Here is a 15961-nt window from a genome sequence, read left to right as displayed (position 1 = left end):
TCTGGGAGGAGTTGATGGGAATGTGGGAAGAATAAAATGGGATCAATGTCGGATTAGTATAAATGGCTGGTTGATGGTCAGCACAAACTCAGAGGGTGAGGGGCCATGTTCTGTGCTGTAGGTGTCCATATACATATTTGTTCCAAACCTACTGGGTTCTTAGGAATAAATATAACCGGCAATTTGTCCTGGACCAGCCGCATTGAAGCAATGGCCAAGAAAGCTCACCAATTCCTCAAAAGGATTAGGAAGTTTGGCATGTCCCCAACAACCCTTGCCATCTTCTACAGATGCGCCGTAGAAAGCATGTTATCAGGATGCATCATAGCATGGTTTGGGAACAGCTCAAAGACCCCAAGAAATTTCAGAGTTGTGGACGTAGCACGCAAACCAACCTCCCTTCCATTGACTCCATCTGCACTTCACAGTGCCTCGGCAAGGCCACCAGCATATTCAAGGATCAGTCTTACCCTGGTCACTCCCTCTTCTCCCCACTTCCATCAGGCAAGAGGTACAGAAGTTCGGAAATGCATACCTCCCGATTCAGGGACAGTTTCTTCCTAACTGTTTTTCAGGCAACTCAACCTCCCTCTCATCAGCTAGAATGTGGTCCTGACCTCCCATCTACCTTATTGGAGACCTTTGAACCATCTTTAAGTGGTCTTTATCGTACTTTATCTTACACTAAATGTAATATCCTTTATCCTATATCTGTATACTGTGGACGGCTTGATTGTCATCATGTAGTCTTTTCGCTGAGTGGATAGCATGCAACAAAAAGTTTTGTACTGCACCTTGCAACACGTAACGATAATAAACTAAAACTCAACTAAATTTTACCAGTAATTGTCCTCTGACATTTCAAACCTTATGGAATCCAATATTGCTGCAGTTCCCCAGTATCATCCTGCTGAAGCTGAGCCAAATTAGCTGAGCACAGGAACAGTGTCCATGCACTACAATGGAGAGGAAAAGCTGGATGGAAGCAAGGTGGTTTATCCAGCTTCTTGCATTGAATTTAGTCCAAAATTTTTTTTTAATGAGTATTGATTATTTTATGTTTTAAAATGTCAGTACATTTGTTCTTTTTTAATCATTATGTTGATATTTGACATTTTGAAATATTCAGAATCCTTGATAGGTTTGACAATCACCTAGACCAGGGAATGTGATCCAGCCAGCTCTCTTTTATTGAAAGCAGTTTCTGGATGTTAATTAACTGGGAAATTGTCTAGTTCCACTAAGTGCAGTGCACGTGCTCATTCATTATTGGTTAAAGACTATTTTTTCTTCAGTGATGGTGAGACTCTTAGGAGGAGGCTGATATGAGGCATCCACTCGGCACCTCTGAGTTGCAAACCTTTCAGCCTTGTCTTTAACACTGACATGCAGGCCCACCATTGTTAAAGATGTGGACATTCTTGGTGCTTCCCTTCCTATTAATTGCTTAATTATTCTCTACCATTCGTGACTTAATGCGACATTACTGCTGCTGCCTCCACATTGCCAGAGACCTGGGTTCAATCCCAACCTCGGGTGCTGGTTGTGTGGTGTTTGCACGTTCTCCGTGTGACCATGTGGGTTTCTTCCGAGTGCTCCGGTTTCCTCCCACCTCCCAAAGACCTGCGGGCTTGTAGGTGAAATGGCCTCTGTAAAATAAAAAGCCCCCCTCGTGTGTGGAGAGTGGGTGGGGAAGTGGGATAATATAGAACTAGTGCAAATGGGTGATCGGTGGTCGGCATGTACTAAGTGATCCAAAGGGCCTCCTTCTATGCTGTACCTCTAAACCAAAAAAACTAAACTACAGACCTTTGACACAATGCTCGAGTAATCTGCTGATTAACTCCAGCACTTTGTGACCTTTTGTGCAAATCAGCATTTGCAGTTTCTTGTTTCTACAGAGCTTTACGATGAATATTGGTATTGGGATCATTTACTTTGGTCTGTACTTCACTGGAATGTCAATCGAGATTTTTCTGTCCAGGTCTCTGGAGGGGAACTTGAACCCATGACCTTCTGACTCTTAGGTGACAGCTGTCTACAGAACCACAGCTGACAATAACCCAAACTCTGAAGAGAACTCCCTACCATTTGAAAAAATGACATTAAAATGACTAGTACTTCATGACAATCTAAATGAGGAATCAGAACAGTGAACTGTGATACACTAAATATTTATTAGCAGCACTTATGATTACACCTTTCAAAGTTTTCATGTCAAATTACATCCCAGATGAAGTCCACCATATGACACAAAATCGTGATTAGTTTAAATCGGCATAATTTGTTCATTTAACAATGCTGATTAGCTCAATTGCAAGTATCAGATGTCAGCCCTGCTTCAATGAACATACCTCAAGTCAAATGGTTGTGCTTTCAAATCTCATTCCACTGACTTCATCAGGCACTGCATTTGTTGCACTTGGGATTAGATGTCAGCCTATAGTCCTATCGCTGCTCTCTTATGGATATAAAAGGTCCCATGACACAATTTCAAAGACAAGGCAGCTTTCCCTAAATCTTAATCAACACACTTCTCAGACTTCAATTTGTTCAAACTGGCTCCCCTACTGTGCTGTAGGACAGGGAAGTCTGAAACTAAAGCATAGGTTTAATTTGAGAGGTGACGGGGACCTGAGAGGCACCTTTTTCACACAGAGGGCGTGCATATATGGAACGAGCTGCCAGAGGAAGTGGTAGAGGCTGGTACAATCTTGACATTTAAAGGACACTTGGACATGTACATGTATAGGAAAGGCTTGGAGGGATATGGACCAGGTGCAAGCAAATAGGACTAGCTCAGTTACACAATTTGGTTGGCATGGATGAGTTGTGCTGAAGGGTCTGTTTTCATGCTGTATATCTCTATTACAAACAGTTAATACTTTGAAAAATATTTACTCAGATATAAAGTGGTCTGGGGATGTCCTGAGTTTGTTAAAGACCTTGTTCATTATAGTGAAAATCAGCACTCTGATAGTGGCCAGTAACGATCAGCACGAATGACCATTCCTGTGCTTATAATGTACACCAATGCACAAGGTGTATCTGTTATCTTCTCCAGAAAAAGGCAGCATCTCCAACAGTGCTGCTTCCCTGCAGTGGGAGCAGCAGCCTGGATTGTGTCCTCGGGTCTTGTGCAATAAATTTGATTCACAACCTACTCCATCTCACCATGTGCATTTTCTTCCATTCATGAATTCGTTTTCAAATGAATCTCTTCTTACCATCTCAACCATTTCTACATTCTGTCCTGGTTTACCTGGATTTTTTTGTCAGATTTATGGGTGAAATGGTCTCTTGTTTTGAGATCACACTGTCAAGCAGAATGAGGGTGGGTGGAAATGTCAAAGACTAGCGGGCATAGCTTTAATGTGAGAGGGGCAACGTTTAAGGGAGATGTAGGGAGCAAGTTTTTTTTTACAGAGGCTGCAGATGCTTGGAACTCACTGCCAAGGGTGGTGGTGGAGGCTGATACAATAGTGGCATTTAATAGTCTTTTAGTTAGGCTCATGGATATGCAGAGAACGGAGGCATGTGGATAATAATCAGTCAGATGAGATTAGTTTATGTTCAGCACAAACATTGTGGGCTGAAGGGCCTGTTCCTGTGTACTGTTCTGTGTTCAAACGTTCCTACCTGACAATTTAAAAACATTTGGGAGATTACAAAGGATTTCCAGCAAATTTCCCTTTCCGCATTAGTTTTAAACCTCTCCTTATGGTTGCATTCCTTGCTTACGTAATTCCTCAAATGCCTGTCTATCCTTTTGGTATAATGGAACAGAGCACAACCAATCACTAATCTACTGAGTAAAAACAGCACATCAGAACATTATTGCGATTCGACCATAATTTCCGTGGCTTGAAGCACTGCTGGTCTGTGAATGAGTGGACGTCCCTCGTGACAACGGCTTGTATTGTTTCCTTTAGAGCCCCTCATCTGCTGCAGCAGGAGACCTCAACCATGGTGGCCGTGAAGATGCTGAAAGAAGAAGCATCACCTGATATGCAAGCAGACTTCCAGAGAGAAGCAGCGCTCATGGCGGAATTCGACCATCCAAATATCGTCAAGCTTTTAGGTAACTGCTTTGAGTATAAACTAGCAACTGCAATTAATATCAATATAATAAAATTTGAAGCTGAGCCACGAAGGGAGACGATAGTCAAAAGGATTTGCCAAAATTGTGGGCTCTGGGGTGTATCTGAAAGAGGATAGAGACAGAGAGGTGTAGGGAGAGAATTCCAGTTTAGGGTGTGGGTAACTGATGCATGGCTACATAGTCTTAGTAAAAACTGAGTTCTTGATAATTGGCATGGACAGGGTGGGACAAAGGGCCTGTTTTTGTACTGTATGATTCTCTGATAATTGGGAGGTGAGGGAAACAAGTTTCAAAATTATTGAGAATTTAACGTGTTAAAACAAATTCTCCAAAATGTATGAAAACAATCAGGTCTTTAAGAACTGCCCGTGACCATCGGTGGCCTTAATTTGAACCTGGGCCTTTCAGGCTCTGTTTGGGTCCATACCTTCATGCACTTGACCCCAGTCTACTTTCTTACGTCTTCAGACTGGCTCCTTTGAAAAATTACCAGCTACAAAAATCAGGATTCAAAGTGAAGCCAAACTGGAGAATCGGTACAGCTTAAGTTTATAAGAACAGAACAATTAGAAACAGCAAAAGGCCATTTGGCCTTCCGCATTGCTTCCCTGTTCAAGACAATCGCAGTCTATCTTTTACCTCAGCCCCACTTTCCTGTACAAGCTCCAAAAGGGGTAAGACCAAACGCACACAGACATGACTCATGAATGGGACGGTGCAAATCTGGATCAGGGCAAGAGAGGTTTAGATCCTTAGGTGCAAGATGGAGACTGACTAGGGGAGCTGAGTCCGGAAATAACAAAACAAAAAGAGAACTTCTGCAGTGGAGATTGTTAGAAGGAGATTGATGGGGGTTAAATGTGACTTGGTTCATTCTGCTGAAGCCTCTGACCTTGTATTTTGGATCACAACCCAGTGCAGCGCCTAATCAATTCCTGAAGTTATTCAAACTATCTGCAAGAGAAAATGCAGATTTCATGTGGAGTAACAGCTGTTCCACTTACATCTGGAATTTACAAGAGGCCCAGAGCCAGGGTCTGAACAGTTGCCATTCTAAAAAAGCTGCTACTCTGCTCCAAATTCAGAGAGGAAAATGCATCATCGACACTAATGTTTCTGCACTCATTGTGTAGACCAAACCTTTGCTCATGATAAGCACAGTGGAAAATCCTTTCAGTCTGACAGCTTGTTTTGGTTTGTTATAATTGTCATATCTACAGAGATAGTGTAAAACTTACAATTTAGAAAGGTAAGGGTATTCATTTCTTAGATTTAACCCTCCCCACCCCTCCATGAATTTGCCTGTCCTGATCTCTGTAATCTCCACCTCTGACAACTGTGTTTTTCAGTTCAGGCCTTTTGTTATCCTTGAATATTAGGCATTCTGCCATTAATGGACAGTCCTTCTCTTGCAAGGCCCAGGTGTGGCACTTTCCTCCTCTCTACCTTTTGGTCCTAACGCTGCGTGCGGCACGGTGGCACAGCGGTAGAGTTGCTGCCTTACAGCGCTTGCAGCGCTGGAGACCCGGATTCGATCCTGACTATGTTCTCCCTGTGACCGCATGGGTTTTCTCTGAGATCTTCCTCCCACATTCCAAAGACATACAGGTATGTAGGTCGATTGGCTTGTTAAATGTAAAAATTGTCCCTAGTGTGTGTAGGATAATATTAATATGCGGGAATCGCTGGTCGGCATGGACTCGGTGGACCGAAGGGCCTGTTTCTGCACTGTTTCTCTGAAACTAATACCTCTTTGCTCAAGTTGTGGGTCAATGCCCCCATTATTTCAACATGTGATTTCAACATGTGATTTCAACATCCACATGGACTCCACTGACTCCACAATAACCGCTGACTTCACTGAAATACTCAACTGCTTTAACCTCACTCAACACGTAAATTTTCCCACCCATAACCGTGGGCACATTCTGGACCTTGTCTGCTCCACTGGACTAAATCTACATCACCTCTCTGGCTCCGACCCCACCCTCTCTGATCACTTAGCCATCACCATGTCCGTCAACATTCCCACCCCAGCTCCAAAGCAAAAACGCAAAATAAACTTCCGCAAGCTGAACTCTGTTTCACCTACCTCGCTCTCATCCTCCCTCTCTGAAATAATGTCCGCCTCTCCCTTCGTTGACCTCCACAGCCCCTCTGACCTCACTGACTACTACAACCGCACTCTCTCCTCCTGCCTCGACCAGCTTGCACCTATAAAAACCAAAACAGTTTCCTTCACCCACTCTGCTCCCTGGTTTACCCCTGAACTCCGCGTGATGAAAACTCATGCCCGTCAACTTGAAAGACTCCGCAACAAAACAGGTCTCACAATTCACTCCCAAGCCTACAAAGACCACATACAGCACTATAAAGATGCCCTCTCCCATGCCCACTCCACCTACTACTCTCAAATAATTCACTCTGGCTCCGGAAACCCCAAAACACTCTTCTCTACAATAAACAAACTCCTCAGCCCCCTGGACACCATCTCCCAATCATTCACAGTTGACAAATGCACCACTTTCCTTTCATTCTTCCAAAGCAAAATAGACAACATCTACAGCACCTTAACCACCAACGCACCTGCTCCCCCTCAAACCACCTGCCCCCCCTTATCCTGTCAGCCCCTGCCTCAGTTCTCCCCAATCTCCACCACCGACCTCTCTGACCTCTTCACAGGAATAAAAACTGCCACCTGCTCTCTGGACCCCATCCCCTCCAGCTTTGTCAAGGCCTGCCTTCCTGCTCTCTCTCCACTTATCACTGCAACAATAAACTCCTCCCTGTCCACTGGCATCGTCCCGCCATCCCTCAAAATCGCTGCTGTCACCCCCATTCTGAAAAAACCTGGTCTAAACCCTGACACCCCAAACAACTTCAGACCAATCTCCAACCTACCCTTTCTGTCCAAAGTTTTGGAACGTGCTGTAGCTTCCCAACTAAAATACCACCTCTCTACCAATAACCTGTATGAAACTTTCCAATCTGGATTCCGCTCAAACCACTGTACTGAAACTGCGCTCCTCAAAATCACAAACGACATTCTCCTCTCCTCCGACGCTGGCAACCTCAACATCCTCATCCTACTTGACCTCAGCGCCGCCTTTGACACCATAAATCACTCCATTCTCCTCACCCGACTTGAAACCTCCCTTAACATCACCGGCACAGCCCTATCCTGGTTTAAATCTTACCTCTCTGACAGACACCAGTTCATCTCCATTAACAACTGTAAATCCCCCACCGCTCCCCTCCCCCAAGGTGTCCCCCAAGGCTCAGTCCTTGGCCCCCTCCTCTTCATCCTCTACCTGTTCCCCCTTGGTCAATTAATCCGCCGTCATGGTCTCAACTTCCACTGCTTCGCCGATGATATCCAGCTCCTCATCTCCAGCAAGTCAATCTCCTCCACCACACACTCTGCACTGACAAACTGCATTACTGAAATAAAATCTTGGCTTCAATCAAACTTCCTCAAACTCAATTGCAACAAATCTGAAATCATCATCATTGGTCCAAAAATGCTCACCAAATCCACCCAAAACTTCATCCTCAACATTGATGGTCTCCCAGTATCCACCTCACCTCACATCCGGAATCTTGGAATCATCCTTGATCAAACCCTCTCCTTCGACAAACACATCAAACACATCACAAAAACAGCCTTCTTCCACCTCAAAAACATTGCCCGTCTCCGTCCATCCCTCTCCTCCACAGCTGCAGAAACCCTCATCCACGCCTTCATCACCTCCCGTCTGGACTACTGCAACAGCCTCCTCTATGGCGCACCCTCAAAAATCATCAATAAACTTCAATACATTCAAAACTCCGCTGCCCGTCTACTCACACACACCTCGATCCGTGACCATATCACCCCCGTCCTTTATAAACTCCACTGGCTCCCCATCCCCCAGAGAATCCAGTACAAAATCCTCCTCATAACCTACAAAGCCCTCCATAACCTGGCCCCATCCTACCTGACCGACCTCCTCCACAGGCACACTCCCACCTGCACCCTCCGCTCTGCCGCTGCCAATCTCCTATCCCCCCACATCCGGACTAAACTCAGATCCTGGGGGGACAGGGCTTTCTCCATCGCTGCTCCCACCCTATGGAACTCACTACCCCAAACCGTTAGAGACTCCCCCACACTCACCACATTCAAAACATCGCTGAAGTCTCACCTGTTCAGTACTGCCTTCAACCACTGAAGGTCACCTCACCTACTGTCTCCTTTCTCTGTTCATTTATTTATTTACTTATTTATCTATTTATTAATTTCCCTATGTTCTCAAAATCTCTGTAAAGCGTCTTTGAGTATATGAAAAGCGCTATATAAATAAAATGTATTATTATTATTATTATTATCTCCTCATGCTGCCTGGTCCCCATTACTATTTGATAAGAATCTCCTCAAGCACGTGGGATTTTACCACATTAGAAGTGTTGTAAGAATGGAAGATGTTGTTGAGGTTAATGAAATGATGCAACAGAGCATGACATCTGAAAAGCAATTTCTGCAATTCACCTCTTCACAAGCAGCTGCACAATGTCACAGGAGTTCTAATTGCAAATTAAGCTGCATTCAGTTTACCAGTTCTATTTTTTTATGGGCAACCTGTGTGGAATATCTCTAGTAAAATTTGAAGGAAAGGTGCAAACTATAATTGCCTGAAACGGTGTTAGCAACAGATTTAATGGTAACATATCTCATGGTTGTGCACTGGAAATGAGTCTCCGATGCCAGATTTATTTAGGCCACTCAGCAACGGACAGGGGATGACTAAATAATATCAAAGTAATCACAAATAGTTTTAAATTGTTAAGTTTTTGCAATTAGGGAAAATTGCAGCTGCTTGCTGTCCATTATCACAAAAATGGAAAATTGGTCTCCAAGGATTCCAAGCTATTCCAGTGGTGATGATGACTTGATGCCGAGCAAAGTTTAAACAATATATAGTGATCAGTGCAGCAGTGCGAACAGATCATCCCTTGACTACAGACACAAGTAAATACAATCGCATCACTTTGCGTCCTGGAAACCGGAGGAAGCCTTTAAAGGGAACAGTGCCTTCCCTTTCCATTTAACGACTGGTTGTTAGTCTTATCAGCAAACCTTCCATCAGGACAATTGATGACCAGATGTTCATCTTTATTTTTCAATGGAGTTGTGCAGGACACAAATTCCAAGGTTCTAGTTATAGTCCAATAACAGTAATTTGCTTGAGAGGTGCATTCAAAAAGTTATAGAGTAAAAGTTGATATTAAATAGTTCTAAATTTAAAAAAAGGGATTATGAGCATTTACGTCGCAAGTTTAATCTTGTTTCCAAGAACCAAACAGACAATGGGGTTCTTTTGAGGTGTGATGAAAATAGGAAAGTGCTGGAAACACTCAGCAAGTCAGGCAGCATCGATGGAAAGAGAAACAGAGTTAACATTTCAGGTCAAATACCCTTCAGCAGTCAAAGGATATCCATGCTGAAACATTAATTATTTATTTTTCCACAGATGCTACCCGACCTGCTGAATGTTTCCACCATTTTCTGCTTTTATTTCAGATTTGCAGCAAGTGCCCTGTTTTTAAAAACTTCTTTTGAGGCATCTTCACGTTTGTATTGCTGGAGATGTGACAGGCTACATGTACACAACAAAATGTGATAATGACTAGATTGTTCATCTATGCTGTTAAATATGGATCAAGAACTTGGAGATCATTTCCCTGCTCTTTTTGGAGAAATTGGACAGGAATTTTTACATTCATCTTGAGGGAGCAGATGAGGCAACAGTTTTATATAATTTTTCTAGAACATCTAATTCCAACAGTGTAACAGTCCCATAGTGGCAACTGAGAATGTTCTGTCTAGTTTAACTCAGCGGGTCAGACAGCATCTGTGGAGAAAAGGAATAGGTGACCTTTTGAGTCGAGACCCTTCTTCACCCTCAGGCTAAAGAAGGGTTTCGACCCGAAACGTCACCTATTCCTTTTCTCCACAGATGCTGTCTGACCCACTGAGTTACTCCAGCTTTTTGTGTCTATCTTTGGTTTAAGCCAGCATCTGCATTTTCTTCCTACACATTCAGTTTAGTTTAGTTTAGTATAGTTTGGTTTAGAGAAACAGTGTGAAAACAGGCTTTTCGGCCCCCCGAGTGCACGCCGAACAGTGATCCTCACACACTAACACTATGCTACACACGCTAGGGACAATTTACAATTTTACCAAACCAATTAGTCTACAAACCTGTACGTCTTTGGAGTGTGGAGGAAACCGGAGCACCCAGACGAAACTCATGCAGGTCACAAGGAGAACATACCAAACTCTGTACAGACAGCGCCCATAGTTAGGATTGAACCCAGGTCTCTGGCACTGTAAGGTAGCAACTCTACCACTGTGCCACCATGTCGCCTGTGAGGGTCGGCTAGGACTTTATTCCTTGGAGTGCAGGAGAATGAGGAGTGATCTTTTAGAGGTGGATAAGATCATGAAGGGAATAGATCGGGTAGATGCTCAGAGTCTTTTACCCAGAGTACGGGAATCAATCTACAGAGAACATTAATTTTAAGGTGCAAGGGGAAAGATTTAATAGGAATCTGAGGGGCAACATTTTCCACATAGAAAATGTTGGTAGGTATATGGAATGAACTGCCAGAGGAGATAGTTGAGCCAGGTACTATAACAACATTTAAAAGACAAATGGACAGGTACAAGAACAGAAAAGGTTTGGAGGGATATGGGCCGAACACAGGCAAGTGGGACTAATGTAGATGGGGCACCTTGGTCAGCATGAGCAAGTTGGACCTAAGTCGGGCCTAATTGAAAGACTATCATTAAACGGCAATTACAGGTTATGATAGTGTTCCTATGTTATGCCATCTGAGGCTTGGTGTGGACACCCTTTTCGAAGAGGCAGAATAATGTGGGTTAGTTTTACTCAAGAGACCAGCGCCCAATCGTGGCTGCTGTTCCTGCTGCACAGTTGCACACGATCGCCCTTTCTGGTAGTCATAAAAGATCCCATGACAATTTTCTGAGCAGAACTATAGGAGTTTCCACAAGCTTTGGTTAACATCAACATCATCTTTCAATAAAGATAACTAAAATAAATGATCTAATCTTTGTTTAATTGAAGTTTGTGGAAATTTGTTGTACACAAATTGTTTGCCAAGTCTCTCATATGTCAACAATGTCTATTCTATTTCAATGTCTGAACACTAATAAATTAATTTTTAAAATCTTATTTTTACAAGAACAATGGATCCATTTCCAGCTATCAAGATTTGGGAAACCTTTACTGCAAAACCCTGCTCACTAATCTAGATTTTCCTCCTTACATGCTAAATAAGATTGAACTGCAGAGGAAAAATGGAAACATTAGGTCGTAAGGACAAAGTCTCTTTCCCTCTTTTCTCGCCTCTTATCCGTCCAGCTTAAAGTCGAATGGGCTTGATTTCCACCCATCTTCTTCAGGGCAGTTAGTGATTGGCTGAGCTTGCCAGTGTTACCCACATATCACAAGAGAAGAAAAAAGAAATAAATGTAAAGATTGCTGGAAATACTTAACAGTTCAGGCAGCATCTGTGGAAAGAGAAAATAATTAATTTTCATGTTGGTGAGCTATCATCAGAACTCATACACTGCTCACGTATCATTACTCTGCCCTGGAACTATCGTCATAAACCTATCCTCATTGGCCCTCTCACTCTATCTTTAAGGCCTTCTTTATCTTCATGTGTCATAGAGTTAATCTTTGCATGATAATTCCACATTGAAGATAGAGGCAGAAGCTCCATCATCTGCACCACTGTACCACTGGTTGTCTCTCTTCTAAACTCGCTGGACAATATTTCAATCCAATATGTTGTAAACAACCAGATGACCACAGCATCCCTGACCTCACCCCCTTAAAGATTGTCCCCATTTCCTATCCATCCCTACCTCTTCCCTTCTCCCCATTATAGAGGTACTGGTACTAATCAAAAATCTATCTATCTCTGCCTTATTCAGCTTCTTTGAACTGAAGCTGTTTTCGCTTTCCACAGACTGATAGGCTTGCTGCCACTGTTGGTGCCTGAACATTATCTCTTGCTCTTTCTCCACAGGAGTGTGCGCCGTTGGGAAGCCCATGTGCCTGCTCTTCGAGTACATGGCACACGGGGACCTGAACGAGTACCTGCGCAAACGCTCGTCCATCACCGCCCGCACCTTCAGGTGTGGCAGCAGCTTTGCAGAATGGAGTGCGGGCTCGGCCGCCGACCCTCCGCCCCTCAGCTGCGCCGACCAGCTCAACATCGCCAAGCAGATCTCTGCGGGCATGACCTACCTGTCGGAGCGCAAGTTCGTCCACCGGGACCTGGCCACCCGCAACTGCCTGGTTGGAGAGAACCTGGTGGTGAAGATCGCTGACTTTGGCCTCTCCAGGAACATCTACTCTGCGGATTATTACAAGGCCAACGAGAACGATGCCATTCCCATCAGGTGGATGCCCCCTGAATCTATATTCTTCAACCGCTACACCACAGAGTCGGACGTGTGGGCTTATGGCGTGGTCCTTTGGGAGATCTTCTCGTCGGGCATGCAGCCTTACTATGGGATGGCCCACGAAGAGGTCATCTACTACGTCCGGGATGGCAACATCCTGTCCTGCCCCGAGCACTGCCCGCCGGAGCTGTACAACCTGATGCGCCTGTGCTGGAGCAACATGCCGTCAGACAGGCCGAGCTTCGCCAGCATCCACCGCATCCTGGAGCGAATGCACCAGAGGGTGGCCGCCGCACTCCCGGTCTGACCTGCCGCCCGACTCTCTCCCTGTGGCGGGAGCACTGGCGTCGACCCCCGGGGGCGTTGGCGAGTCCTGCAGCAGGGGGCCTGACCACGAATGGTGGGAGCACACCCCACACCGACCGGACAGGCAAATACTCCCACCCCCGCGACCTGCATTTCACCTGCTTAGGCCTCGCTCTGTAGCCTGGGACAACCAAGTTTAGGCTGCACACCACAGGCACCATCCCTCTTATTCTTTGTTTATGCACCTATATCTCAATTACAGTTGGACATTCATTGAATTATGTATATATATATATAAATGATGACTTGTTATGAGAGTCTTCAAGAAAGAAGGCAGAGAGAAACTGTCTCCATTGGTAAGAGGTTTGGAAACGAAAGGACCCTAATTTAAAATGTTTGCCTAAAGAAAGGATAGAAGTAAAAATCTGGATTTGTTTTGAACAGCAGGTTGTTCCAACCAACTTGAATGGGACTTTGCAAAGGGAATTGGAAACATATAGGATGTCACATGGGTTCTGGGGAAGGAGAAGGCAGTGAGTTATTTCAAAGATGTCACAGCCACAGTGGGCTGAATGGCCTTCCGTGTAGTTTGATTTTACCATTCTGTTACCAAAGTCGAGTTAATCACCGAGTGTGTTTAAATGTTCGGTATTACTTTTTTTGAAAAATTAATGTCGCAGGAAAAGTAATTGAACAAGTAATTTTCAACTGAAATATCTGGTGAAAGCAAGGGTCTTTTTTTCAGAGAAGCATTTGCCCCAATTCATATCCAACATCAAACTATTAAAATAGTGTCAATTATATGGGTAAACACAAGTATGAAATGTTTAAAAACCGGCATAACTTCGAGAGAGGCCAAAAGCAAAATACAAAAATTATTAAATCGGCAGGAAAATCCAGTTAGTGGTTCCTACTGCAGCTGATGTTGTTCAAAGACTAATGGATGCTCATTGGGTATTGAGGGACTATTTTGGACATTTAAATCAGCTTCCTCCCACCCTGCCCACAAATGCTGCTCCACCAGCCGAGCTCTGGAGCAGTTTGTTCTTTGTGCCAAGTATCAGGGAGTTGAAGAGTAAACACTCTTTAATCCAGGTTGTTGAACAAAGTACAGTTTTTGATATTTATTTGTTATTCTTAGGTAGAATTTATTGCCCATCCCTCATTAACTTTGAACCCTGTTAAAGGTCAGCCGTATTATTGTTGGTCTGGAGGTGTGTGTTCACCAGGCCAGGATTTTATTCCCAAAGAACAAGGACATAAGTAATAAGGTTACCGTCAGTGAGAGTAGATTTTAATGATGGATGGAATTTAAAGTCCTCACAATGGGGTTTGAACGCACACAGCAATAATCCAGGCCACTGGATTACTAGCCTGGGAAGATAACCATAAGGCCACCCTGGCTCTGTTTCCCAGATACACTGTTTTTCGGGCTGCCTTTGAGTTGTTGATTACCCGCAAAAGTTGCAGACCCTCTACAGCCACTCATGACCCAGGGATACCAGTCAGACTGAGTAATAGGTCACCAAACCTAGACCTCTGCACCAATAAACAGAGCTTTTTATATAGAAGGAATGGGGACAGAATGCATGCAACACCATAGCAATTAAACTTCACCTTCTCCACAACAGCACTGTGTTTAGGAAAATGAAAATAAATCTTATGGAAATCGTCTGCCCTTCGTTCAACAATGAGGTGTTGTCAACACAAAAGGAAACCAAGGCTTCCAGAGAGTCAGGAAAAAAAAGAGCCTCTGCAACTTAACGGTTCCCATTGATTCCTCTTGTGAATAGCTGTATTTGTTTGTGCCGCAAGTAAGTAGTGAATTAGCATTAAAGCACAACTCGCGCCAAGATCCCACAAGCACACAGCCTGTTATAGAGCAGCGTGTTTGGGTAAATGTCCAGACGTTCTCCAGAGATTGTGTAGTTGGTGGTAGAGGAAGAGTCCCAGCAATCTCCAAATGAAACAAGCTCTGTAAAATGAGTCACTTATTCATTGACTGATGAGCTTTAAGCATTCTTTGCTCAGTGTCGACCACATTACCGGCACAAAAGATACCTCCGAACACAGATTCTTATTTATGAGTGAGTGAGGGAGGCTTTATCTCAAATTGTTTGGGACATGCTGCAGAGATTGTTCCTGCAACAGGTCATTTAATTTAATACACCGTAGCACAAAGCTCCAATGTGCCATTTTTGGATTTATAGTGGTGGTTTTTTCTCTCTCTGGCACACTTGCAACCCTTAAGAAACATCTTCTGTGGGGTTAGGCTAAAATGATGGTTATAAAACTGACAGTTACAGGTTTTTGTTTAACTTTGCTGAGGGCCTCCTGTGTGTTTTATATGAAAAACACAATCTATCTATCTTCTATATCTATCTATCTATCTTCTATATCTATCTATCTATCTTCTATATCTATCTATCTATCTATCTATCTTCTATATCTATCTATCTATCTTCTATATCTATCTATCTATCTTATCTATCTATCTATCTATCTATCTATCTATCTATCTATCTATCTATCTATCTATCTATCTATCTATCTATCTATCTATCTATCTATCTATCTATCTATCTATCTATCTATCTATCTATCTATCTATCTATCTATATATCTATCCTTAGATCATATATATATATATATTTGTATGTATGTATGTATATATCTCTGAGGAGGGGGAGAGTGGGGGTGGGGAGGAGAGGGATAGTGGGGGTGGGGGGAGGAGGGGGAGAGGGGGTCGGGGAGAGTGGGGGTGGGAGGAGGAGGGGAGGGGGAGAAGGGAACAGTGGGGGTGGGGGGAAGGGGGGCAGTGGGGGGCAGGAGAGATTGGGGTGGGGAGGAGGGGAGAGTGGGGGTGGGGGAGGGGAGGGAGGTGGGGGTCAGGAGAGGGGTTGGGGGAGGGGAGGGAGGTGGGGGTCAGGAGAGGGGGAGGGGGGAATAGAGTTGGGGAGGGGGGAATGGGGTGGAGGCAAGGCTGGGGGAGTGGGGGCAGGGGAGGGACAAGTGGGGGTGGGGTAGGGGGATGGAGTGGGTCAGTGGGGAGAGGAGGGGAGAGGAGGGGGGGA

At 44.2% G+C, this 15961-nt stretch overlaps 1 protein-coding gene across 1 annotated transcript in view; it reads left to right on the top strand.

The window, feature by feature from the left end:
• The window catches only part of musk (muscle, skeletal, receptor tyrosine kinase), a 114753-nt gene extending 101865 nt beyond the window's left edge, over positions 1-12888 (top strand). Inside the window, exons 16-17 of the mRNA XM_078396890.1 lie at positions 3933-4081; positions 12203-12888. Of these exons, the coding sequence (XP_078253016.1) occupies positions 3933-4081; positions 12203-12888 (835 nt within the window). The remainder of the gene's footprint in view (positions 1-3932; positions 4082-12202) is intronic.
• Positions 12889-15961: the final 3073 nt, after the last annotated feature.

The sequence above is a fragment of the Rhinoraja longicauda genome, chromosome 3, assembly GCF_053455715.1.
Source record: "Rhinoraja longicauda isolate Sanriku21f chromosome 3, sRhiLon1.1, whole genome shotgun sequence".
NCBI lineage: Eukaryota > Metazoa > Chordata > Chondrichthyes > Rajiformes > Arhynchobatidae > Rhinoraja > Rhinoraja longicauda.
Note: the sequence above shows the minus strand (reverse complement) of the source record. Positions and strands in the feature narration are given on the sequence as shown.